The sequence below is a fragment of the Salmo salar genome, chromosome ssa22 (assembly GCF_905237065.1).
Source record: "Salmo salar chromosome ssa22, Ssal_v3.1, whole genome shotgun sequence".
Taxonomy (NCBI): domain Eukaryota; kingdom Metazoa; phylum Chordata; class Actinopteri; order Salmoniformes; family Salmonidae; genus Salmo; species Salmo salar.
Genome location: NC_059463.1, coordinates 23,982,643 through 24,009,065, shown reverse-complemented (window position 1 = coordinate 24,009,065; position 26,423 = coordinate 23,982,643). Strand labels below are relative to the sequence as shown.

General features: G+C 43.1%; 1 protein-coding gene across 1 annotated transcript in view; it reads left to right on the top strand.

Moving 5' to 3' along the window:
• Positions 1 to 12,987, top strand: part of LOC106582977 (rho guanine nucleotide exchange factor 10-like protein) — a 137,892-nt gene extending 124,905 nt beyond the window's left edge. Inside the window, 3 exon segments of the mRNA XM_045705436.1 lie at positions 9,357 to 9,479; positions 9,567 to 9,757; positions 9,759 to 12,987. Coding sequence (XP_045561392.1) covers positions 9,357 to 9,479; positions 9,567 to 9,757; positions 9,759 to 10,109 — 665 coding nt within the window. The 3' untranslated portion in view covers positions 10,110 to 12,987.
• The last annotated feature ends 13,436 nt before the right edge of the window (positions 12,988 to 26,423 follow it).

Below are 26,423 nucleotides of genomic sequence, written 5' to 3'. Positions count from 1 at the left end.
CTGAATAAGTAGCCTCCAGAACCTGAGAAGCCCTAATGAAGCTGTAGGGTAAGAGGCTGGAATTAATAAAAGGAGTAGAGTCATGAAGGCGCTGTTAAAATGCTGCCAGGCAAAGTTTTTCATTGCAGGAGTTGCCATGGAAACACTTGTTTTTCCTTTAACATCCCTGCAACGCTGGTATTGTGCCAGTTTTTCCCCCTTCTTTCTATTGGCGTCTCTCCATTTTCTTCTCTCCTCTCTCACTTTCTCTCTTCTCACCTTATCTTTCTCCCTTTCATTTTGTACTGCCACATCTCTTTTCTTCTCACCCGTATTTGCTGTCTTCATCTCACCCTCATTTTACCTCTCACTAAATCCCCTTTAGGATGATGTATACATTCTCCTCACCCTCCACCTTCCTACCTTCATGATACATTATATATACTGTATATCAGCCAACCCAGGTATTTCCATGGGAGAGTCAGGATAAACACGCAGCAGACACAGAAAAGAGTATGTCTGAGGGTAGTCATTCCACACATTGTCATATTGATTCAATCTCAGCCCAGGGACCTATGGCCCAGGGAGTCATTACATCCTGATTAACCTGGTGCCTCAACTCTCACACTGATTCTGAGGCTTATTTTGAGCTGATTCAGTGTAGCCTGTGCTCCCTTTCCCCTAATGCTGTCTGAATGTATTCAAATGTGCCTCCTTCCACCATGCATCTCAGCCCAGACAGAGTTTGATATTCTCCAGGTCAAAAGGACTGAGCATCAGAGTCGGACAAAACTAAAATGAGAAAAAGGCAGTGCACCAAATCAAGCTTCAGCAGCCAGACAAAGATAATTACTGTCAAGGGTTCCACTGTTGTAGCCCTTTCTCATGAAATGGATGGAGAAGGAAATAATAATAAAAAGAGTCATGTTTCAGAAAGCCCAAGCTTTTTTTTCTCAGATCAAAATGTTTTTTTGTTAGACCCTTGTAGAAGACATTCCTATCGGTCCAGATGTCTAGACTTTAGATAGTTCGGTGATCCTGAGGTCATTTCCTCCCTACTCCAGCACTTCCTGATGAAATATGCAGCATGTATGAGAATGAGAGAGGGTGGCAGGTTGGCCTCAGGGAAAGTTGGGAGACAGGGTGCAAGGGGGGTTAGGGGGGCTAGGATGAGGGGTGGCTAGAGGGGTCCTCAGGGCCTGAGAGAGAAAATGCTCCAGCTTCTCTTCTGCTGTGCTCATGGGTAAAGGAGCACCTGGTTTTTCTGGATACACTGAGTGCACATGAAACATGGAATATTGATTGAGTTATTACAGATCAATGCTCTTCCATTTCCACCGGCCTCTCTATTAATAGATAATTCATTCATGAATGATCTTTTCCCAAAATCCTCACCCTTTAACCTTTTATACTCGTGGGAATTGGCCTATATCGATGTGGCTAAATTGAAATGTTTCTTACAGAAGAAACATGGAAAGCATATGCATAACCATAGTAGCAATTGAAAGGGAACAGCTTGGAGATAATGGGAAAATTATTAGACCAAAGGTGAGGACACAACAGTTCACTTGACACAACACTGAATCCAAACATTACACTGATGATTTTATGAGCATTTTACATGTACTTCCTTTTTTGCCGCATTTGTTGATACCGAAATCTGAAAATACTCTGGTTGCATTCATTAACATGATAATAAGTACACTGCTCAAAAAAATAAAGGGAACACTTAAACAACACAATGTAACTCCAAGTCAATCACACTTCTGTGAAATCAAACTGTCCACTTAGGAAGCAACACTGATTGACAATACATTTCACATGCTGTTGTGCAAATGGAATAGACAACAGGTGGAAATTATAGGCAATTAGCAAGACACCCCCAATAAAGAAGTGGTTCTGCAGGTGGGGACCACAGACCACTTCTCAGTTCCTATGCTTCCTGGCTGATGTTTTGAATGCTGGCGGTGCTTTCACTCTAGTGGTAGCATGAGACGGAGTCTACAACCCACACAAGTGGCTCATGTAGTGCAGCTCATCCAGGATGGCACATCAATGCGAGCTGTGGCAGGAAGGTTTGCTGTGTCTGTCAGCGTAGTGTCCAGAGCATGGAGGCACTACCAGGAGACAGGCCAGTACATCAGGAGACATGGAGGAGGCCGTAGGAGGGCAACAACCCAGCAGCAGGACCGCTACCTCCGCCTTTGTGCAAGGAGGAGCAGGAGGAGTACTGCCAGAGCCCTGCAAAATGACCTCCAGCAGGCCACAAATGTGCATGTGTTTGCTCAAACGGTCAGAAACAGACTCCATGAGGGTGGTATGAGGGCCCGACGTCCACAGGTGGGGGTTGTGCTTACAGCCCAACACCGTGCAGGACGTTTGGCATTTGCCAGAGAACACCAAGATTGGCAAATTCGCCACTGGCGCCCTGTGCTCTTCACAGATGAAAGCAGGTTCACACTCAGCACGTGACAGACGTGACAGAGTCTTGAGACGCCGTGGAGAACATTCTGCTGCCTGCAACATCCTCCAGCATGACTGGTTTGGCGGTGGGTCAGTCATGGTGTGGGGTGGCATTTCTTTGGGGGGCCGCACAGCCCTCCATGTGCTTGCCAGAGGTAGCCTGACTGCCATTAGGTACCGAGATGAGATACTCAGACCCCTTATGAGACCATATGCTGGTGCGGTTGGCCCTGGGTTCCTCCTAATGCAAGACAATGCTAGACCTCATGTGGCTGGAGTGTGTCAGCAGTTCCTGCAAGAGGAAGGCATTGATGCTATGGACTGGCCCGCCCATTCTCCAGACCTGAATCCAATTGAGCACATCTGGGACATCATGTCTCGCTCCATCCACCAATGCCACGTTGCACCACAGACTGTCCAGGAGTTGGCGGATGCTTTAGTCCAGGTCTGGGAGGAGATCCCTTAGGAGACCATCCGCCACCTCATCAGGAGCATGCCCAGACGTTGTAGGGAGGTCATACAGGCACATGGAGGCCACACACACTACTGAGCCTCATTTTGACTTGTTTTAATGACATTACATCAAAATTGGATCAGCCTGTAGTGTGGTTTTCCACTTTAATTTTGAGTGTGACTCCAAATCCAGACCTCCATGTGTTGATACATTGGATTTCCATTGATTATTTTTGTGTGATTTTGTTGTCAGCACATTCAACTATGTAAAGAAAAAAGTAATTAATAAGATTATTTCTTTCACTAGGATGTGTTGTTTAAGTGTTCCCCGTATATTTAGGATAATGTTTTATAGCGTTGTAAATTTCGATTTTAAAATCATCTAATGTTAAAAAAAAAATGATACTGTATATTTCACGTGATCACACAGGTCACACAGAGGGCCAGAGACGAATGTGACCGACCGGCTCGATTCGGTCTTTTGTAGCAACATTTTTAATTGTGTTTTTTACATTGGATAAAAGTAAAGACCTTAAAAAAAAGTAAATGCTCTAGAAAATGGTATTTCATACACTACAGTTGGGGAACAATGGGAAAGTATTTCTGCTTTGAAATTTGATAAACTTGTGGCCCCACTTTTTTTGGTACACCTACTGGAGAGGTTTTCTTTGTCTACACCCATTCAGCATCGTTTACACCCTCTTAAGCCTTAGCCCACCCATCTCTTTAAGGATTCACATGAGGCTAAACAGAGTGAGTACGATATTGTACTAAACAGCCAAAGATTTCAAGACTAAAGGCTGGTTTATGCTACATCTATCGACATGTCTGCATACAGTTGTCACAGTGACATCATGAACATTCTATTGTCTTCCGACATCAAATTTGTCATTATGAAAAAGTACAAATACAAAAACGACAGGCTGCATGACATCAGCAGCATGGTGTTCCAAAATAGCACAGCTGGTGTATTTTCACACCAGTAAACCCATCCATTTAAACATTATAGTATATATGTCAATCTAGCAAACTAGGCAACTAAAAGTGACTTTCTAAACAATGTTTTGGTTTGTTTTCTAGCTTGTTAAGTTTAATATTATATATATTTTTTGTACTTTAACCCCTTTTTCTCCCCAATTGGTAGTTCCCAGGGTATTTACAAACAGCACAATTGGTAGTTACCAGGGTTTTTACAAACAGCACAGGAATGAAATCAACAACATGTGTTGACCACATCTTTACTAATGCTGCAGAAATTTGCTTTAAAGCAATATCCAAATCCATTGGATGTAGTGATCACAATATAATAGCCATATCTAGGAAAACCAAAGTTCCACAGGCTGGGCCTAAAATAGTGTATAAGAGGTCATACTTAGGTCAGCTTATTCCAGTTACTAATAAGCACGCACCCATTAAGAAAATTACTGTAAAGACTGTTAAATCCCCTTGGATTGATGAGGAATTGAAAAATGTTATGGTTGAGAGGGAAACTATACTATGAAACAAAGATAAAGTATATAAAGAATGATAGTAAAAAGCTTTGGAGCACCATAAATAACATTTTGGGGAAAAAAGCCAACTCGGATCCATTGATATTGCCAACTACTTTAATGACTTTTTCATTGGCAAGATAAACAAACTTACTGTAGGGATAACATGCCAGCAACAAACGCTGACACTACACATCCAAGTCTATCTGACCAAATTATGAAAGACAAGAATTGTACTTTTGAATTCCGTAAAGTCAGTGTGGAAGAGGTGAAAAACGTATTGTTGTCTATCAACAATGACAAGCCACCGGGGTCTGACAACCTTAATGGAAAATTACTGAGGATAATAGTGGACGATATTGCCTCTCCTATTTGCCACATCTTTGATTTAAGCCTACCAGAAAGTGTGTGCCCTCAGCTTCCCTCCATGCCTAAAGTCATTCCGCTACCCAAGAATAGTAACGTCCCCTTTACTGGCTCAAATAGCCGACCAATCATCCTGTTACCAACCCTTAGTAAACTTCTGGAAAAAATTGTGTTTGACCAGATACAATGCTATTCCACAGTAAACAAATTGACAACAGACTTTCAGCACGCATATAGAGGACACTCAACAAGCACAGCACTTACACAAATGACTGATGATTGGCTGAGAGAAATTGATGATAAAATGATTGTGGGGCTGTCTTGTTAGACTTCAGTGCAGCTTTTGACATTATCGATCATAGTCTGCTGCTGGAAAAACTGATGTGTTATGGCTTCACTCCCCTGCTATAATGTGGATAAAGAGTTACTTGTCTAACAGAACACAGAGGGTGTTCTTTAATGGAAGCCTCTCAAACATAATCCAGGTAGAAGCAGGAATTCCCCATGGTAGCTGTTTAGGCCCCTTGCTTTTTTCAATCTGTACTAATGATATGCCACTGGCTATGAGTAAGGCCAGTGTGTCTATGTATGTGGATGACTCAACACTATACATGTCAGCTATTACAGTGACTGAAATGACTGCAATACTTAACAAAGAGCTGCAGTTAGTTTTGGAATGGGTAGCAAGGAATAAGTTAGTCCTAAATATTTTGAAATCTAAAAGCATTGTATTTGGGACAAATCATTCACTAAATGCTAAACCTCAACTACATATTGTAATGAATAATGTGGAAATTGAGCAAGGTGAGGTGACTAAACTGCTTGGAGTTACCCTGGATTGTAAACTGTCATGGTCAAAACATATTGATACAACAGTAGTTAAGATGGGGAGAAGTCTGTCCATAATAAAGTGTTGCTCTTCATTCTTAACAACACTAACAATAAGGCAGGTCCTACATGCCATGTTTTTGTCGCACCTGGACTACTGTTCAGTATTGTGGTCTGGGACCACAAAGAGGGACTTGGGAAAATTGCTGTTGGCTCAGAACAGGGCAGCAAGGTTGGCCCTTAAAAGTACACAGAGAGCTAACATTAATGACATGCATGTCAATCTCTCATGGCTCAAAATGGAAGAGATTGACATCATCAGAACTTGTTTTCGTAAGAGGTGTTGACAAGCTGAAGGTACCGAGCTGTCTGTTAGGGATAGCCCCCTTTTAAATGTTTTGTTTGTTGCCTAAACGACATACCCAAATCTAACTGCCTGTAGCTCAGGCCCTGAAGCAAGGATATGCATATTCTTGGTACCATTTGAAAGGAAACACTTTGAAGTTTGTGGAAATGTGAATTGAATGTTGGAGAATACATCACAATAGATCTGGTAGAAGAAAATACGCTATCTTTGAAATGGAAGAGAAAGGTCCCGGTTCTAGCCATCAGTCTGGTTGTAATTCAGATAGTGTCCACAAGATGACAGCAGTGTATGTGCAAAGTTTTGGACGGATAACTTGAAGTATGAGTGAACTACAATACTTTTAGTGTGAAGTCCACAGGTACATTTGGGCAAATCGTGAAGGAGACATTCGCATTCATATTACATTTTCCTGCAAGAATATCGTCAAATCTGTATACTTGGACTTTGATTCAGCTTTCCAAGTATGAGTAGCCAGATTATAAATTCAACATTTGCAAAACAACCAGTTTTCATAACTTCATAACTCTGAATACTCTTATAATTTGTGTCCAAAATGAAAAGACATGCTGTCGCACAAGGTTAGTAGCTACATTTTACAACATATACCTGGTTTCCGGATACTGCCGTAAAGCCCAGCTCATTGGCTATCTAGCTTGCTTTGTTTGACCCCGATTGGTGCTTATTTGACAAAGATACAGTCATTCAAGGGATGACCGCCAGCGTCATCATTGTGCCATTAAGGCGTCGCTCTCTTAACAAATTTGGTGTCCCTAATGATATAGTGAAGTCTTGTTACGTTCTAGGATCTCTGAGGTATACATACAAACGTGATTTGACTCGTTGAAACAACGTTTAAGGTGAGATTTTCACAGATTCCTTTCTTTGCAAATTGAACGAGTGGATATACAAAATCAATCGTGCATGCTATATGGACCTTTTTAGGATATGAAAAATTGTCTTATCTAACAAAACAACACTTGTTATCTCTGGGACCCTTTGGATGATAAATCAGAGTAAGATTTCAGAATGTAAGTACACATTTCATATTCAGAGGTGAATTTATCAAACCTATCAGGTGAAAAAAAGTGTTTTGTTTTTTGGCGCTCTCCTCAAACAGTAGCATTGCATTTTTTTCCGCAGTAATAGCTACTGTAAATTGGACAGTGTGGTTATATTAACGAAATGTAATCTTTCAGCCGATATAAGACACTTGTATGTACCGACATTTGTTTCTCTAAAATCTGCGATCTGAACATGAGGCTCTGCATGATTTACAACTGTCCTGTTGACGGGACGCCGATCCTTAAGAAGTTTAAAATACTTGCACACAGCTCGGACACCCATGCATATCACACAAGCCATGCCACCAGAGGACAGGGGTGATGAGCTGCCAGGACTTACTGTGGGTGAGGTGTCGGACAGCAGAGTTTTGAACCATTGAGTTGATACCGGAGAGCAGTGAGTTGCAGTGGTCAAGATGGGAGGAGAAGAATACATGTATGAGGGTTTCAGGAACAGGATGGGAGAGGGAGGACCTGACTTTGGCAATGTTGCGGAGGTGAAGAATGAGGATTTGACAGTCTGTCTTATGTGGTGATCAAAGGAGAGGGTGGAGTCCAGGATGACGCCATGGTTGCGTGCGTGGGGGGAGGGAGGGAGAGACAGTGGTATCATCAATGGTGAGGGTGAGGTTGCCAGCTTTGGTGAAGGTGGATTTGGTGCCTATGAGGAGGAGTTCCGTTTTATCACTGTTGAGCTTGAGGAAGTTTTGTTGCATCCATGTTTTTATTGCAGAGAGGCAGGATTTAATGTGTTTAGAAGTATGTTGAAAAGGGATTTGGTGCTGAGGTAGATCTGGGTGTTATCGGCATAGCAGTGGAATTTAAGGTAGAAGTGACAGAGGATCTGACCAAGGGCGAGGATGAAGAGTAAGGGGCCCAGCACAGAGCCCTGGGGGACACCCTGTGTAACTGCAGCTGAGGTGTGGCCATTGAGGGAGATGTAGTGGATCAGGTATGCGAGGTATGATTGTAGCCAGGAGAGTACAGTGCCTTCAACGCTCAGACCCTCAAGCCTAGTGAGGGGATCTGATGGCTCACTGTGCCAAAAGCGGTACCCAGGTCGAGGAGAATCAGGATGTTGAGGGCACCAGCTTCAGCAGAGGTGAGGTCATTGACAACTTTGAGGAGTGTAGTTTAAGTACTGTGGAGGGGATGGAAACCAGACTGCAGGGGCTCGATTATAACAATAATTAGGTGGGTGCTTACATTTGTCCTATTTCACACATGCACAAGTTCAGTGGTGGAAAAAGTATTCAATTGTCATACTTCAGTAAAAGTAAAGACACCATAATAGGAAATTGCTCAAGTAAAAGTCACACAGTAAAATACTACTTGAGTAAAAGTTTTGGTTTTAAATATACTTAAGTATCAAAAGTAAAAGTAAAAGTATAAATCATTTCACAAACCAGATGGCACCATTTTCTTGTTTTTTAAATTTACGGATAGCCAGGGGCACACTCCAACACAGACATAATTTACAAACGAAGCATTTGTGTTTAGTAAGTCTGCCAGATAAGAGGCAGTAGGGATGACCAAGGATGTTCTCTTGATGTGTGTGACTTGGACCATTTTCCTGTCCTGCTAAGCATTTAATGGAGTACTTTTGGTTGTCAGGGAAAATGTATGGAGTTAAAAATACATTATTTTCTTTAGGAATGTAGGGAAATATAAGTAAAAGTTGTCAAATACATAGTAAAGTAAAGACCAAAAAACTACTTAATTAGTACTTTTACTTAAGAACTTTACACCACTGCAAATGATTATAAAACACTTTTGCATATCCCATTCCCCCTGAGACACCCTTGGAGAGTGGGGTTAAGAGCCTTGCTGAAGGGCACACTGACAGATGTTTCACCTACTCTGGGATTTGAACCAGCAACCTTTCAATTACTGGACCAATGCTCCTAACCACTAGGCTACTTGCACCCATATATAGGTTGCTGATTAGTAGGTGGGTTTGTAATTGGGAGGCAACAGTCCATTCCAGAGTCTTGGCAAGGAAGGGGAGGTTGGAAATGAAGTGTGTAATGCAGTGAGTGTACCAGACCATATTTATCAAGAATATCAACATGAGGGGGACAGGTAACCTAGCAGTTAGTGCATTGGGCCAGTAACTGAAAGGTTGCTAGTTTGAATACCCGAGCCAACAATGTGAAAAGTCTGTCGGTGTGCCCTTGAGCAAGGCACTTAATGCTAATTTGCTCCAGGGGTGCTATACTTCTATGGCTGACCTTGTAAAACAACACATTTCACTACACCTATCCGGTGTATGTGACAATAAAACATATTTTTACAATGTTAAGACAGTACTTAACAAAACCCCCATGTTTCCCTATTCCTATGTTGTAGGCCAGAAGAGCATGCGTGTCACCAGCCTGCTCATCTACCAGGGGCTGCTGTGGGTGGGCACTGTTCAGGGAATCATCATCACTCTGCCCGTGCCCAAACTGGAGGGCATCCCCAAAATAACAGGTACAGATGACGGAGGAGGATACCTAGTTGCTTCTGGGGGTATGTATGTCACCATTGTTCTTTTCTGGTTGTATCTCTGTCCTGCAGGAAAGGGGATGACCTCTCTGAATGCCCACTGTGGTCCGGTGGACTTCCTGGTGGCCACGTCCAGCACCCTGTCCCCAGAGCTACTGAAGAGGGATTCTGTGGCGGACGGACCTGACTCTGCCTGCGGAGAGGAGGACCGCAGTGACTCCTCCTCCCAGGAGTCTCTGTCGCAATCAGGCTCCTCCCAGGGGGAGGGGGGGCAAGGGGCGGGGTGTGCTGCTACAGTACAGGTTGCGCTCCACTTCGGGGTTGCCAGGGCGACCTCTAACGGCGGGGGGCGATGAAGCATCGGACTCCTCCCTGGAGTCTTTGGAGCACAGCCTGGAGGACGGCTTAATCTATGAGTTCAGTGACGACCCAGAGTTGTGGGTGCGGGGACGCCCCTGTGAGTGGGACAGGGGGCGCAGGGACAGAGTGACCTCGGCAGCGGTCATATCTGGGGGCAGGGGCTTCCACAGACTGAGGGAAGGGACAACGGAGCAGGCAGGGGTGGAGTCTTCAGAAACCACCCTGATGGTATGGCAACTACCACTGACAGTGTGATCTGGGTATCAACATTCAGGCAGTGTAGAGGGGAGAAGCAGATCTTTGCCCCAGCCCTGAATCCTCTCCATCCCGTAATTCCAGGAACATGAACCATGTGAAAAAGGACATTAGTGCTGGCACAGAGCACAAGGCCAGTTGATGACTCTTTGTGTTAGGGAGCTCCTGCATGCTCCATCTGAGCATGGGGCACTGCCATCCCATTGGTGGATCTGGATGGCCCTGCTTACTCATTCTCAGCCACAGGCCCAGAGCCTTTCTCGTGACAGCTTAAACTGGTCCTCTCCCCTCCTTACAAAAATGGATATGCCGAAATCAAGCATCATCAGAGCTGACAGTGCTTGCCTCACACACAGATTTCTCTCCCATGGTTGACAGCCTTCCTTTGTGAGTAAGAATGGACCACATTCCTTTGAGAGTGACACTTTGTTGAATCTACCATGCTGCAGTGCCGAAGATGGACCTCTTTTATCTGATCCTTTGGGAGAGAAGCCATCTGTTTAGGACTGAGAAAAGCTGAGAAACTACTGTAGGTGTACAAAGTACTTCACTGTTATTTAGTTCTATTAGTTCAGCAAACCTCAAGCACTCCCTGGCAATGTGAAATATGTGAAATGTCTGTCAATGTGTCACAAGTGAATCTGTGCTTTTAGAAAAATGAAAGCGTGTTGGACGCTGACTGTGAGTCCTTAATCGCCCGATTTTTTTTCCTGCTGCATAAATAGATAGGTTATCTGAGATATGAGAGGGAATAGAAGGCAATGTCTTTGATGTGTCCTGGTCTATCAGAGTTTAGTAGTTTTACATTTAAATGTTCCCACTTCTATTACTACAAAGTACAAAATGCACACCATACATGTTTCTTGTGGATGACGATGATATTGTCAATTTTAAGTCAGTTAAAGCAAATACATATCCACACCAGCATGATAATATGCAACAAACTTCATTTAACCTATGTTACACATCAAAAGGCCTACTGAATTAACTACAAAAGACAACGGCTACAACTAGACGCCATTAGTGGCTGTGTGGAGGCACCTAAAAGGGAGAATGCTTTGTATGGGTTTTTGTGGCAATTTAACACACACAAACCTTTGATAAATCTATCCCCTAGTGTCCTTAAGCATTTTTATCTCCTTTCGTTCACTCCCTGTTTGAAGCCATTGCCATCGGTGGTTTGGTGTGCTAACAGAGACATAGTAATCTCCTGCCCTGTTTCTGTTTCTATTCTATTCTGCTACAATGGAAATGGCCTACCTTTGACAATGTCTTTGAAAAGAGTTGATTGACAAATTAATTCAGATGTTTGGCTATGAATGCATGGTGTTGAAGACTTAGTGTTATTTTGAGTTTCCTATGCTGCTGGATGAAAATGATGGTTGATTCCATATTTTTTCACCACTTCTATAGAATCTGTTGTATTATTCCCCTTACATCTCCGTACCCGCGTTCTCTTTTTCATCCCAGTAGAAGGTCATGCTTTCTATGGTTCTGAAACATTATTTTATTTTACTTCGTCTCCCCGGCATTAATATACAGTTTCTTTGTTTAACAGGTCAAGGTCAACAGAAAACATAACTCAGTACAGTGTTGCGTTGTTTCTATCAAAATGTACAGTGCACATGATAAAAGCTGTTGAAAGCCTACTGTACAAGACTTGTTTAGTGTTCCTATGATAATACTATTCTACAACACTATTCTGGAGGTCACCCACATGTCAAGGTTATTTGGATGTAGCCAGAGTGTATGATTGAGTAACCTTTATGTAGTATACATCATTGGCGGTCGGTGCTGTTTAAGATGAGGGAGGCCAATCTTTTTTTTTTAAATGAGAATGGCCTTATTTCTATTACAGCATATTGGATGATTGTCATTCACATTCCATTCACCCAGCTAGCTCAATGTAACATCGATAGGTTTAGGCTACTACATGATACTCAAATTTTCCCTATACCCATCATGAGGTTACAACCTAGCTTCCAAATTAAAGTTTACGACGTAGGTGCACAGGTGGAGAGAGAAATGACATATTCAATATCGCCTTGCAGAATCTTGCCTGCATCTAGTTGATCTAGGGTGTAATCATTAGTCCATCAGTTGCAAATGAGAGTTTCTATTGGACAAATTCAGGTATGTTTATCCCTGTTTCATTCTGTTTGCTTCCATTTAAGTTTTTCAACAGAATCGGCAGAATGAATACACCCCTGACCACCGCAAACACAGTTGACTTTCATAGCAGCCACATACAAACAGCATGATCATTTGCTTGTTGTATAATTCCTTCTCGCATCTACAGTACGCATTCTCATCATCTTATACTTTCGCTTTCTCTTGTGGGATTCATATCTTAATGTGTATCTTAATGTGTGTCCGTCCTCTCATCCTTTCCCATCATTTTAGCCTCAATATTATTTTATCTATTCACACTCATAAATGGAGATTGTCTATTATAACTTTACACTCATACTAACCATGCTGTCTGTTCCTATAAAACTGATTTTGCAGCTACTAGAAGCTACCCATACTTTGACTCTCATTCACATAATTGAAAATAATGTGCCCTTATAATACTATAGACTTTGACACCCCTGTGGTAGAGAAAGAGGCTTATGATAAGTCACTCGGTTTAACTTTTGAACATGATGAAATAATGTGAAGCAGTTGTATATGTGGATAGAGTGAGCAGTTTAACATTAGATGTACAGTATAATGTTAAGTTACATTGCACATATAAAACATTGCTTAACTCCATTAAATGTCAATTCCAATTTCCCTTTGGTACGTTAATGAATACATGCTTACATACTGTACTTTGAAAGTGTTTCATAATTCATGTGTAATACGTCAATGTTAAATAAATACTTCATAGCGATAACATGATATTCCAATTATCTTTTGTGGGGCTCGAATTAAGGTTGGTGTGTTGATTTGAAGGTATCTTTGCAAGTCTAAAGCAGTTCAATTACAAAAAAAAAAAACTTTTGTCTACATTTCGACCTATTGTGTGATGCCTAATATGAGTCTAATCTGTCTGTTAAAGACCACTGTGTCTCTTGGCTCGTCTGATTTGGAACCGGACTTCACATTTCTCTGTTTGGACAGCCCATGTTAGTGAGGTCCAGCCCAGTCTGTTAGACCTGGTGACCCTCCTTGCGCCATCTGCCCATATGTCTCCACACCACTAGCCTTCCACGTGGGACACCAGCTGCATATCTAATCGCTGGCTCTCTACAGTTTGGGAGACATTCTCTCTGTGTAGCATTGCTGTCTGCCAACCCAGCCCAAGCAGCAGCTGACGACCCTGCTTACTACGGTTTCTGGATGGCCTGGTTGGCCATTAGGACTGTGTGCTACAAACCCCTGACCTGCCAGTTGCATGTCTTCAACACCCTCTCTTGTCCCCATGTCTCCTCATAAATAGCTAGGATAGCTCCCTGCTGACAGCAGCTGATAAACAGGGGAATGTCTTCAGCTAATAACGTTGATCAGCTAATAATCATGTTTTCCCCACTGTAGCCTACTCTCTGCAACAGAACGCAGAAGAGAATGGATCATAATGTGCTTCAACAGTCTTTGAGTGTGAATAATCCACATTGTTGTTCGCTTCTCCTTATTTCTCTTCATTTTCACAGCAATTTCTCATTTACCAAGCTGCTCACTCTTATTACTCACCATGGCCTTTTTTGCCTTTACTTCCCTTATCTCACATCATTTGCTCACATTGTATATAGTCTTATTTTTTTTCTACTGTATCATTGATTGTATGTTGTTTTACTCCATGTGTAACTCTGTGTTTTTGTATGTTGTCGAACTGCTTTGCTTTATCTTGGCCAGGTCGCAATTGTAAATGAGAACTTGTTCTCAACTTGCCTACCTGGTTAAATAAAGGTGAAATTAAAAAAATATATATATATAAAAAATTAGGCCTCCCCTGGAGAGAACTGCTTACCACAGAACAGAAGACAATGCAGAGGCAGAATGAAGAACATATAATGCCCTGTGCTGCTGTACCTGTACGGTGCCCAAAACCATCCATAGAACAGGGAACATAATACTGATCTGATAAAGCTCTGCTGAATTGCACCTTGTACCTGGGTCAGCAATAGAATGCATCCTTCCCTGCAAGCAAAACGACACACTGAGAAAAAGCCCAAAATGCTGCGCAAGCTTCCCCTGTCAAATAGAACTCAAACAGTAGTTAGTGCATTATGTCCCTTTTTTCCAGGGGAACTTCACAAACCCCTTTCTAAACCTTTCTAATGATATTTTTCCCAATTAACCCTGCCCCAGGAGAGATTTGGCTATCTTGAGCCCCAGCTTTGCACCTGTGAAGCTGGCGGCGTCACTCTCCCTGCATCTCAGGTATAATTTGCATGGCTCGGTCAAGGCTAAACTGGAGCGAATGAAGCGATGCAGTTTGAAGGTCTTCATGCTTTATCTATTGGCTCCAAAAAGCTGGGCATATTTGCATTGCTTTTCATTTCCGCCGGCTCAGCAGTACCCATGATAAAGGAAGAACAGCACAATGTACCAACTATCCTCGACAAAGAGGCTGGGGCTGACGATTTGCATTAAGAGAATACAAAGATAGGGCCCACATACACAGTCATATTGGGTGTTATTATGGGCCTCCATCAAAGCTCTTAGTGTATGTCTGTCCATAGTAACAAATATTAGGAATAGGCACAGCAATGGGCTTAGATCTGGTTTATGGGATGGCAAATGTTGGTAATACTGACCATTTAAATCTCATATGAATAAGCATAGGCCTATATTTCTCAGAGGTTTCTAGAAACCACAACTTAGATGGAAAGCTACTGAGGATGGTAGCTGACTCTATAGCCACTTCAATCTGTTATATATTTAATCTGAGCATAGAGGAACGTCTTTGTCCTCAGGCCTGGAGGGAAGTCAAAGTAATTCCACCACCCAAGAGTGGTAAAGCAGCCTCTATTGGTTCTAAAAGCAGACCTATCAGCTTGCTGCCAACTCTTAGCAAACTGTTGGAAAAAATGGTGTTTTACCAAATACAATGATATTTCTCTGTAAATAAATTAACAACATACTTTCAGCATGCTTATAGAGAAGGGCACTCAACATGTACTGCACTGATGAGTAGTTGAAAGAAATTGATAATAAGAAGATTGTGGGAGCTGTACTGTTAGATTTCAGTGACCATAATCTGTTGTTGAGAAAACATGTGTTATGGCTTTTCAACCTCTGCCATATCATGGATTCAAAGCTGCTGTATCTAATATAACTCAGAAGGTTTTCTTTAATGTAAGCTTTTATAATGTCAAACATATAAAGTGTGGTGTACCGCAGGGCAGCTCTCCAGGCCCTCTACTCTTTTCTATTTTTACCAATGATCTGCCACTAGCATTAAACAAAGCATGTGTGTCCATGTATGCTGATGAGTCAACCATATACACGTCAGCAACCACAGCTAATGAAGTCACTGTAACCCTTAACCTGTTGTGGATAGGGGGCAGTATTTTCACGGCCAGATGAAAAAAACGTACCCGATTTAATCTGGTTACTACTCTTGCCCAGAAACTAGAATATGCATAGTATTAGTAGATTTGGATAGAAAACACTCTGAAGTTTCTAAAACGGATTGAATGGTGTCTGTGAGAATAACAGAACTCATATGGCAGGCAAAAACCTGAGAAGATTCCAAGCAGGAAGTGGCCTGTCTGAGAATTTGTAGTTCTTCTTTTGGTTCTCTATCGAAACTACAGTATCTGAGCTGTTACGAAGCACTTTCTAAGGCTTCCATTGGCTCTCTAAAGCCTTCAGAAAGTGGATTGAGGCGTCTCCTGACTCTGGGCAGAGTATACTAGTACAGTTTGTCAGTGGTCTGCCTGGTGACAAAGAGATTGAATATGCGCGGTCCCGCGAACATGCTGTTTTTTCTTTTCCTCTTTGAATGAATACACTATTGTCCGGTTGGAATATTATCGCTATTTTATGAGAAAAATGCCATAAAAATTGATTTTAAACAGTGTTTGACATGCTTCTAAGTACGGTATTTTTTTGTCTCAAAATACGCTCGCTCGTTACCCTTTGGATAGTGACCTGAACGCACGAACAAAACGGAGGTATTTGGACATAACTATGGATTATTTGGAACAAAAACAACATTTGTTGTGGAAGTAGCAGTCCTGGGAGTTCATTCTGACGAAGATCAGCAAAGGTAATACCATTTTTCTAATAGTAATTCAGAGTTTAGTGAGCCCCGAACTTGGTGGTTGTCAAAATATCTAGCCGTGATGGCTGAGCTATGTACTCAGAATATTGCAAAATGTGCTTTTGCCGAAAAGCTATTTTAAAATCTGACATAGCAATTGCATAAAGGAGTTCTGTATCTATAATTCTTAAAATAATTGTTATGTAACGTTTATGATGAGTCATTTAGTAAATTCACCGGAAGTTTTGGGTGGGAATACATTTTCTGAACATCACACACCAATGTAAAAAGCTGGTTTTTGATATAAATATGAACTTGATTGAACAAAACATGCATGTATTGTATAACATAATGTCCTAGGAGTGTCATCTGATGAAGATCATCAAAGGTTAGTGCTTCATTTAGCTGTGTTTTGTGTTTATGTGACATATATGCTTGCTTGGAAAATGGCTGTGTGATTGTTTTTGGCTATGTACTCTCCTTACATAATCTAATGTTTTGCTTTCGCTGTAAAGCCTTTTTGAAAGGCTTTACGTACTTCGAAGCATGTCAAACGCTTTTTCTCGTAAAATAGCGATAATATTCCGACTGGGAGACGTTGTTTTCGTTCAAAGACTGACGAAGAAAATGGTGTCTTCACGTGCACGCGTGCGCCCGTGTCATTGTTCTCAGATCGACCACTTTCCAAATGCGCTACTGTTTTTCAGCCAGGGACTGCAGAGTCATCATTCCCCGTTCTAGCGCCTTCTGAAAGCCTATGGGAGCCTTAGAAAATGTCACGTTACAGCAGAGATCCTCTGTTTTCGATAAAGAGGCTATAGAAGGCCAAGAAATGGTCAGAGAGGGCACTTCCTGTATAGAATCTTCTCAGGTTTTGGCCTGCCATATGAGTTCTGTTATACTCACAGACACAATTCAAACAGTTTTAGAAACTTTAGGGTGTTTTCTATCCAAATCAAATAATTATATGCATATTCTAGTTTCTGGGCAGGAGTAATAACCAGATTAAATCGGGTACGTTTTTTATCCGGACGTGAAAATACTGCCCCCTACCCAAGAGAGGTTAACGAGAGTCTTATCTTTAAAATGGTGTAAAAAAGTCGTATGTTTGAAAAATTGAAATGATTGCATTTTTGAGGTTTTTGTATTTCGTGCCACGCTCTTCCATTGGATATTGGCGAGGTTTTTTAACAAAGAGTTGCAGTCTGTTTTGGAATGGGTGGCCAGCAATAAACTGGTCCTGAACATCTCTAAAACTAAGAGCATTGTATTTGGTACATATAATTCCCTAAGTTCTAGACCTCAGCTGAATCTGGTAATGAATGGTGTGGCTGTTGAACAAGTTGAGGAGACTAAATTACTTGGCGTTACCTTACATTGTAAACTGTCATGGTCAAAACATATAGATTCAATGGTTGTAAAGATGGGGAGAGGTCTGTCCGTAATAAAGAGATGCTCTGCTTTTTTGACACCACACTCCGCAAAGCAAGTCCTGCAGGCTCTAGTTTTATCTTATCTTGATTATTGTCCAGTCATATGGTCAAGTGCTGCAAAGAAAGACCTAGTTAATTGCAGCTGGCCCAGAATAGTGACACGTCTTGCTCTTCATTGTAATCAGAGGGCCAATATTAATACTATGCATGCCAGTCTCTCTTGGATAAGAGTTGAGGAAAGACTATGTCACTTCTTGTTTTTATAAGAAATATTAATGTGTTGGAAATTTCAAATTGTTTGCATAGTAAACATACACACAGCACAGACACTTACACTTACCCAACAAGGCATGCCACCAGGGGTCTTTTCACAGTCCCCAGATCCAGAACAAAATTCAAGGAAACTCATCCTATATAGTGCAAGTGAACAGCAAACCTGGTTTCAAAAAACAAATAAAGACACACCTCACTGCACAATGCCTCTCCCCCTCTCAAATAAAATGTTATTGGTCACATACACGTCTTTAGCAGATGTTATTGCTGGTGTAGCGAAATGCTTGTGCTTGTAGCTCCAACAGTGCAGTAATATCTAACAAGTAATATCTAACAATTTCACAACATATACCCAATAAACACAAATCTAAGTAAGGAATGGAATTAAGAATACATACATATATTGACAAGCGATGTCAGTGCGGCATAGACTTTGATACAGTAGAATAATATAGAATGCAGTATATACATATGAAATGAGTAATGCAAGATGTGTAAATTTTTTTAAAGTGACTAAGATACAGTAGAATTGTATAGAATACAGTATATGCATATGAGATAAGTAATGCAAGATATGTAAACATTATCAAAGTGACTAGTGTTCCATTACTTAGAGTGGCCAATGACAGAGGAAGAACAATGATTCCAAGCACCAGCCTCCTTTTGAAGCTTCCAGTCTGTTATTTGAACTCAATCAGCATGACAGAGTGATCTCCAGCTTTGTCCTACTCAACACTCACACTTGTGTTAACGAGAGAATCACGATGTCAGCTGGTCCTTTTGTGGCAGGGCTGAAATGCAGTGGAAATGTTTTTTTGGGGGGATTCAGTTCATTTGCATGGTAAAGAGGGACTTTGCAATCTGATCACTCTTCATAACATTCTGAACTATATGCAAATTGCCATCATGCAAACTGAGACAGCAGACTTTGTGAAAATTCATATTTGTGTCATTTTCAAAACCTTTGGCCACGACTGGTACTGACATGTATGTGTAACTGATAGATGCTCACACACTACATGTTATTGTTTTTAAATGTAGGTAAAATGTAAAGTATTGTCTGTAGTGTCCTTTTTGTTATGTGTCGGACCCCAGTAAGACTCGCTGTCTCCATTGGTGTTGGCTAATGGAGATCCTAATAAATCAAATAAAAAATCTAATTGTATTAAGCTTCCCAGACAGACCTGCCATGCAGGAGAAAAGTAAGCAGAGGTCCTTGCTCCAACTCCCACCATGCTGCTCTAATTGTCAGGCCCATCACTCTCTCATTGCTCTGGAAAGACCTGTCTGTACAAAGTGCTTTGTGGAGGCTCCTGGAGCGACTCACCCAAATATTTTATTTATTGCCTTTTAATCATGCAGCGGATTGATAAAATTTTGATCGCTGTACATTATTCAGCCTGTCTCTAAGGACAAGGTCCGCTCCATGGCTCGACACCATGGTGATATTAAATACTTATCATCTTCAGCGATATATATCGCCATGTCCGGAGACTGGGAGAAGGGCTATTGAAAAATAGGTACGTCTTCCTTACACTCTTCATAAAAATAACAATGATAGTTTTCTTTTTTTGTTTAGTGTATTCACTGCTCCCTGGTCCCAGTCCTTGATGTTATGATTTATATGTTAACAGTGTGTAAAATGATAATTGGTAAAAAGCTAAAGAATTTTACAGGCAATCTCCTCAAACTACATTATGGTATAAGCACCATTGTAGCCCCCTCTCCCTTCTCTTTATTTACCTTTGGAAATATAAAACATTTTATACAGAGTACTTTTTTTCCTGACTTGCTGCGTTTATTTTATGAGAATGTTTAGTCATTTGAAGGGTGACCTTCAATTCATATCTATCGCTGTAACTCTCTGCTACCATCTCACTGGGACCTCCATCGAGGAGATAAAATGTTGTTTTATGTCTTGCAGTAAATCAAAATCACTTTTATTCCAACATTTCTCCCACTATTCAAACAAAATGAGAGTGTTAGCATTCAGGTATAGTCAATTCAGTCCTCGCTCTCTCTTCTTCCTATCACTGGTTTATTTGGATGAACAAGTCAGAGGTAAATAATGTGTTGAATATGACAACAGCCCTGTTCCGTTTTACAAGGTGAACAAAATATGACTTGCTGCATCCTCAATATAGAAAATAACAAATACAAATCGATACTTTCCCCCCTTGGTATCCATATTGAGAGGCTATTATTTCACTATGTGTCTGTTTGGTGCCCTGAATCAGCATTGCCTCTCCTATCTTCTCCATCTGACAAATGCCCAGTAATACCACAGTATTTATTGTCTGTGTCCTTTGTATGACAGCTGTACCACCAGCCAAGAGTCTTGTGGGTGAGCAGCACACACCATATCAGTTCCCTGGCAGTCATCTCTTGCATCTCTCTCTCACACATACACTCTCTATATTTCTCTCTCTCTCAAAAGGAAATACACTTGTTGGTCTTTTCCCCTACATGGCAGATTGAAGGAGTACAAACATATTCCGTAGACATTTTGTGACATGGCTGTGCTCTTCATTATCTTCTGTATGTACGTTTTTTTTATTAACCAAAATGCTCTGCTTTCATGCAGGTAAGCACAAACATACCCAGCCCTCATAAGTTTGTTTTTTAAGTCAGCCAATACCGAATTCCCCCTGCAACCTGATGTGTAAGATGTGTATTTTGATTCAATTAGGCTGTCCAAAGGGAACTAGAAAAGGGTCTAATCCTCCCTGTCAAGGCTGATCTCTAATCTGAGAAAGAAGTGAAGCTGGATAATGGACTTTTTACACAGGGCCCCAGGACTGACTGGCACACACAATGTCGTTTTGGAGTCTTAGCTTTCAAAGGGAGTGAAAATCAATATTAATGGTGGAAGAAATTATATTTATTCAAAATACAATTCTGCTTCTGATAGCATGAGGAAAGGAGGCTGCAGCCTACACAGGAAGCATACCAGCCTGAAAGTGTTAAGTCTTAGCGTGTGGACATTCAATGTAACCAACATTGACAGGGAATGTTTTTTAAACCTCTGTCATCCTAGTCTCACGTTGTATTACGTCATCCATATGACTCCCGTTACGCAACATGCAACATAGTCCTTCTGTTTTCATGTGACATAATCGAATGTAAAAAAAACAATTGAATCTATTGTTATCAAAGCAACAGGCAACTTAAAAAAACTGCAGTCTGTTTTTTTCCTTTGTGATGTTCTTACTGTCATACGCAGAGCCATTTAGAAATACAGCTATAGATATATACTGTAAATATGGTTTTGGTTGTAATCCTTTGAATTAAAGATTGCTGAAGAAGTAGAGCTCCATCACGCAAACGATAAATCAATTGTTTCCCGTGGCTAATTTGTTTTGTAAAACAGCTCTACAAATGCACCACAACAGATGTGATACTATACACAAAACGGTTAGATAACAAATATTAATTTCAGTAATCCTTAACAAAACAATCACATGGATTTCTTTCCCAGAATTATCATATGGAATTTTGATGGGTCCTTCTAATGGAGTAACTGTACCCCCGAAACACATTTGTAGGGGTAAAATAGCTGAGTAAGAAATGGTGGACATCTTTCTGGTGGTATCTATACATCTGCCAATCGCAATTGAACTCACAATTGTGCAGAATACAGAACAAGTATTTCACAAACAAGTCATGGTGAGAAATGTATGATCCATTGTTCATTACTGCAGGAATCAATTACTGCCATCCGTAATTATTGGGACAGTGTATCATGACACAAGGCGAGATCCAGATGCAGACACAGGAGGCAGATGGTTGGAGTCTTACAATGTTTATTAATCCAAAAGAGTAGGCAGGAGAATGGTCGTAGACAGGCAAAAGGTCAAAACCAGATCATAGTATAGGAGGTACAGAGTGACAGACAGGCTTGTGGTCAAGGCAGGCAGAAAAGTCAGGCAGGTGGGTACAGAGTCCAGAAACAGGCAAGGGTCAAAACCGGGAGGACTAGAAAAAGGAGAATAGCAAAAAGCAGGAGAACAGGAAAAACGCTGGTTGACTTGGAAAACATACAAGACGAACTGGCACAGAGAGACAGGAAACACTGGGATAAATACACTGGGGAAAATAAGCGACACCTGGAGAGGGTGGAGACAATCACAGGGACAGGTGAAACAGATCAGGGCGTGACAGTACCCCCCCGGGATGCCACCTGGTGTCCTACCTGGGCGCATACCTGGCTGACCGGGGTGTCGGAAATCGGCGATGAGGGTCGGGTCCAAGATGTCTTTAAATGGAACCCAGCACCTCTGCTTCGGGCCATAACCCTCCCAGTCAACCAGGTACTGGAAACCCCTGCACCCCATGGTCGAACCTTCGGGAGGCGTCTCACCGTATACGCTGGCTGGCCATCAATTACCCGGGGGGAGAGATGGGCCTGGAAACAGAAGACAAAGGCTTGTGAGACTCAGGCTTAATTCTGGACACATGGAAAGTAGGGTGGATACAGAGGGTACGGGGTAACACAAGATGGACAGCAGTGCAACTCAGGCCTCTGGAGATGGGAAAAGGACCAATGAACCGGGGAGACAGTTTGTGGGACTCTACCCACAGGGGTAGGTCCCGAGTGGAAAGATATACTCTCCGCCCAATGCGTTTGCGGGGAGCTGGGGTCCGGCGACGGTCCGCTTGTCGACGATACCTGGAGTTGGTCTTGAGAATAGCCGCCCTGGCTCTTCTCCAGGTACGTCGACAGTGGACAAACATCTGGGCCGAGGGTACGCTGACCTCCTGCTCTTGTTGAGGGAAGAGTGGAGGCTGATACCCCATGGAGCACTCAAAAGGAGAGAGTCCCGTGGCAGAACAGGGAAGGGTGTTCCGGGCATACTCCACCCAGACCAGTTGACGGCTCCAGGTAGTGGGGTTGGTTGAGACCAGGCATCTCAAGGTGGGTTCCAAGTCTTGGTTGGCTCGCGCTGACTGACCGTTGGTTTGGGGATGGAATCTGGATGACAGGCTGGCCAATGACCCAATAAGGGTGCAGAATGACTTCCAGAACTGAGAAGAGAACTGAGGACCCCGATCGGAGACCAAGTCTACCGGGAGTCCATGGATCCGGAAGACATGCTGCACCATAAGCTGGGCTGTCTCCTTGGCAGAGGGTAGTTTGGAGAGAGGGATGAAATGGGCGGCCTTGGAGTCCAGGGATATGAAGTCAAGGGATATGAGACCAGGGACGATGAGGGTTTCGGTAGTGGCCAAAGGAGGACAGAAGGAGCTTGCCGTGGAGTCTTGTTCTGAGCACACACTGTGCATGTGGAAACGAAGGCAGAGACGTCACGAACCATAGTAGGCCACCAGAAACCTTGTCGGAGGAAAGCTAGTGTACGACCAGACCCTGGATGACAGGTCAGCCTGGAGGAATGAGCCCATTCCAGGCCCCGGGACCGGACTGGGTTAGGGACAAACAGCCAGTTAGCCGGACCCCCTTCAGGTCCAGGCTTGGAGCGTTGCACCTCACAAACCAGGTTCTCAATACCCCAATCCACAGTGGCAGCAAAGCATGAGGTAGGGAGAATAGATTCGGAGGTCGAGGGTGTGGCAGAGGAAATGTATAGGCGGGTGAGAGTGTCAGGCTTCACATTTTTTTACCCTGGGCGGTAGGAAATGGTGAAGTTGAATCTTGTAAACAAGAGGGCCCACCGGGCCTGCCTGGAGTTGAGGCGCTTTGCTGTACGGAGATATTCCAAGTTTTTATGGTTGGTCCAGACCAAGAATGGCTGTTCTACTCCTTCCAGCCAGTGCCTCCACTCTTCCAACGCCATCTTAACCGCCAGGAGTTCTCGGTTGCCTACATCGTAGTTCCTCTCTGCAGGATTGAGACGATGGGACAGGAAGGCAAAGGGATGAAGCTTTTGGTCCTGGGCAGACTGCTGGGACAGGATGGCCCCTACTCCAACACCCAAAGCATCACCTTCCACCACAAATTGATGCGAGGGGTCCAGATGGATGAGGATGGGTGCTGTTGTGAACCGATGCTTCAGGTCCACAAAGGCTTTGTCAACAGCTGGAGACCATTTGAATGGTACCTTGAGAGAGGTGAGAGGGTGGCCACCCTCTGCCGAGAGGGTGGCCGCCAGGGTGCTGTAATCCTGAATGAAACGGCGGTAGAAGTTAGCAAAACCAAGAAACCGTTGCAACTGCACCCTGGACATTGGTTGAGGCCAATCCACCCCTGCTTTCAACTTTCCAGGATCTATCTGAATATTGCCCTCAGCAATGACATATCCAAGAAAGATGACAGTAGAGCAGTGGAACTCACACTTCTAGGCTTTCACGAACAATTGGTTCTCCAGGACGCGCTGAAGGACCTGTCTGACATGAAGTACATGTTCTATGGCAGAACGGGGAAAAACAGGATGTCATCAAGGTAAACGAACACAAACAGTTTAACATGTCCCAGAGCACATCGTTGACCAAAGCCTGGAAAACAGCGGAGGCATTGTGGCATGTCCTGGTACTCATAATGTCCACTGGCTGTGTTGAAGGCTGTCTTCCACTTATCCCCCTCGCGTATCCGAACCAGGTGGTAGGCATTCTGAAGGTCCAACTTGGAAAACATTGTGGCCCCCTGGAGAGGTTCAAACCCCCGAGGAGAGGTAGGGTGTAATGATTTTTAACCGTAATGCTGTTTAGTCCCCGGTAGTCAATGCACGGTCACAGGGTCTTGTCCTTCTTCTCCACAAAGAAAAACCCTGCGCCGGCAGGAGATGCAGACGGATGGATGGCCCCAGTGGCCAGAGTCTCCTCTATGTACTCCTCCATAGCTTTGGTCTCTTTTCCGGACAGAGAATACAACCAAACCCGAGGTGGTGTTGTGCATGGGAGAAGCTCAATGGCACAGTCATAAGGACTGTGCGGGGGAAGGGAAGTAGCACGTGCCTTACTGAACACTTCCAGGATGTCATGGTATTCAGTGGGAATAGCAGAGACATCCACAACCCAGGATGAAGCTTTTGGTCCAGTCAATCACAGGATTGTGCTTTTGAAGCAAGGAAAATCCCAAAACAACTGGAACATGGGGAGATGCAATGAGGAGGAACTGTATGGTCTCACTGTGGTTACCAGAAACCCGTAATTGAACGGGCACAGAACTATGGGTGACTTCCCCTATAGAGCGGCTGTCCAGTGCCCTAGCATCCATGGGAACAGAGAGAGGCTGAGTAGGAATACCAAGCTCCGAAGCAATAGTGCCATCCATAAGACATTCATCAGCCCCAGAGTCAATGAGCACTCGGAGAGACTTAGATTGGTCTCCCCACAGCACAAGCACAAAAAAGGGTGTGCGGGTGATGGGAATTAGTGAACTCCCAGTTTGACTCACCATAGTGCTGGTACCCACTAGAGACAAGGGTTTCCTAATAGGGCAGGTAGCTATAAAATGTCCTGCCGCTCCACAGTACAGACAACAGTTACTGTTCATCCTCCGTGAGCATTCCCCAACTGATAACTTAGCACTTCCCAACTGCATTGGCTCAGGAGTATTCAACTCACTCATCGTAGATTCACGAGAGCGCTCGGGTTGCTTCAAATCCTCTCGGAAAAGCTGCCTTCGAAAACTTCCAGATTCCCTCAAAGGTGAACGAGCCATAGCGGGTGCACGAGAGTGCCCAAGACCAGACCTCCTCTCACTCCTACGTTCCCTTAGGCGTTCATTGATTTTGATGGTAAGGGCGATAAGGGAGTCGAGGTCCACCGGCAATTCCCGAGCAGCTAGCTCATCCTTTACCTCCTCAGATAATCCGTGCAGAAAAGTATCGAAAAGAGACTCCGGATTCCAGGCACTCTCGGCAGCCAACGTGCGAAAATCAATCGCGTAGTCTCCCACACTACGGGAGTTTTGACGTAAGTCAAGCAGTTTACTGGCCGCCTTTTTCCCGGATACCGGAGACTCAAATACTTTTCTCACCTCTGCCATAAATTCCTCCAGATGACCACAAATGGCACAAATGTTGTTCCCAAACTGCCGTAGCCCAGGAGAGCGCCCTTCCCGACATTAGCATAATAATATACACTATCTTTGATCGGTCTGAATGGAAACGAAGATGGCTGTAGCTCAAAAATAAGCGAGCACTGAGAGAAAACCCCGGAAGGTACCAGGATTCCACGAATATTGCTCCGGGGGAGGTAAGTGGGGTTCTCGGGGAGCCGGGATAGGCTGTACAAACTCACCACAGAAAGGGAATAATTTACTGGGTGATTGGGGTTTTTCAAAGGTGGCAGGCAGCCTCTGAGCTAACTCCCTGATTTGCTCCATAATAGCCTTTAACCCATGGTCATTGTATTACGTCAAGTAACTGAGCCCTTCCAAAAGGCCCTGTAACAACTCCTCATGTCTCCTAATGTTGGCTCCCTGCAGGGAGACAGCGTGGCGGGGAAGGTCCAAGT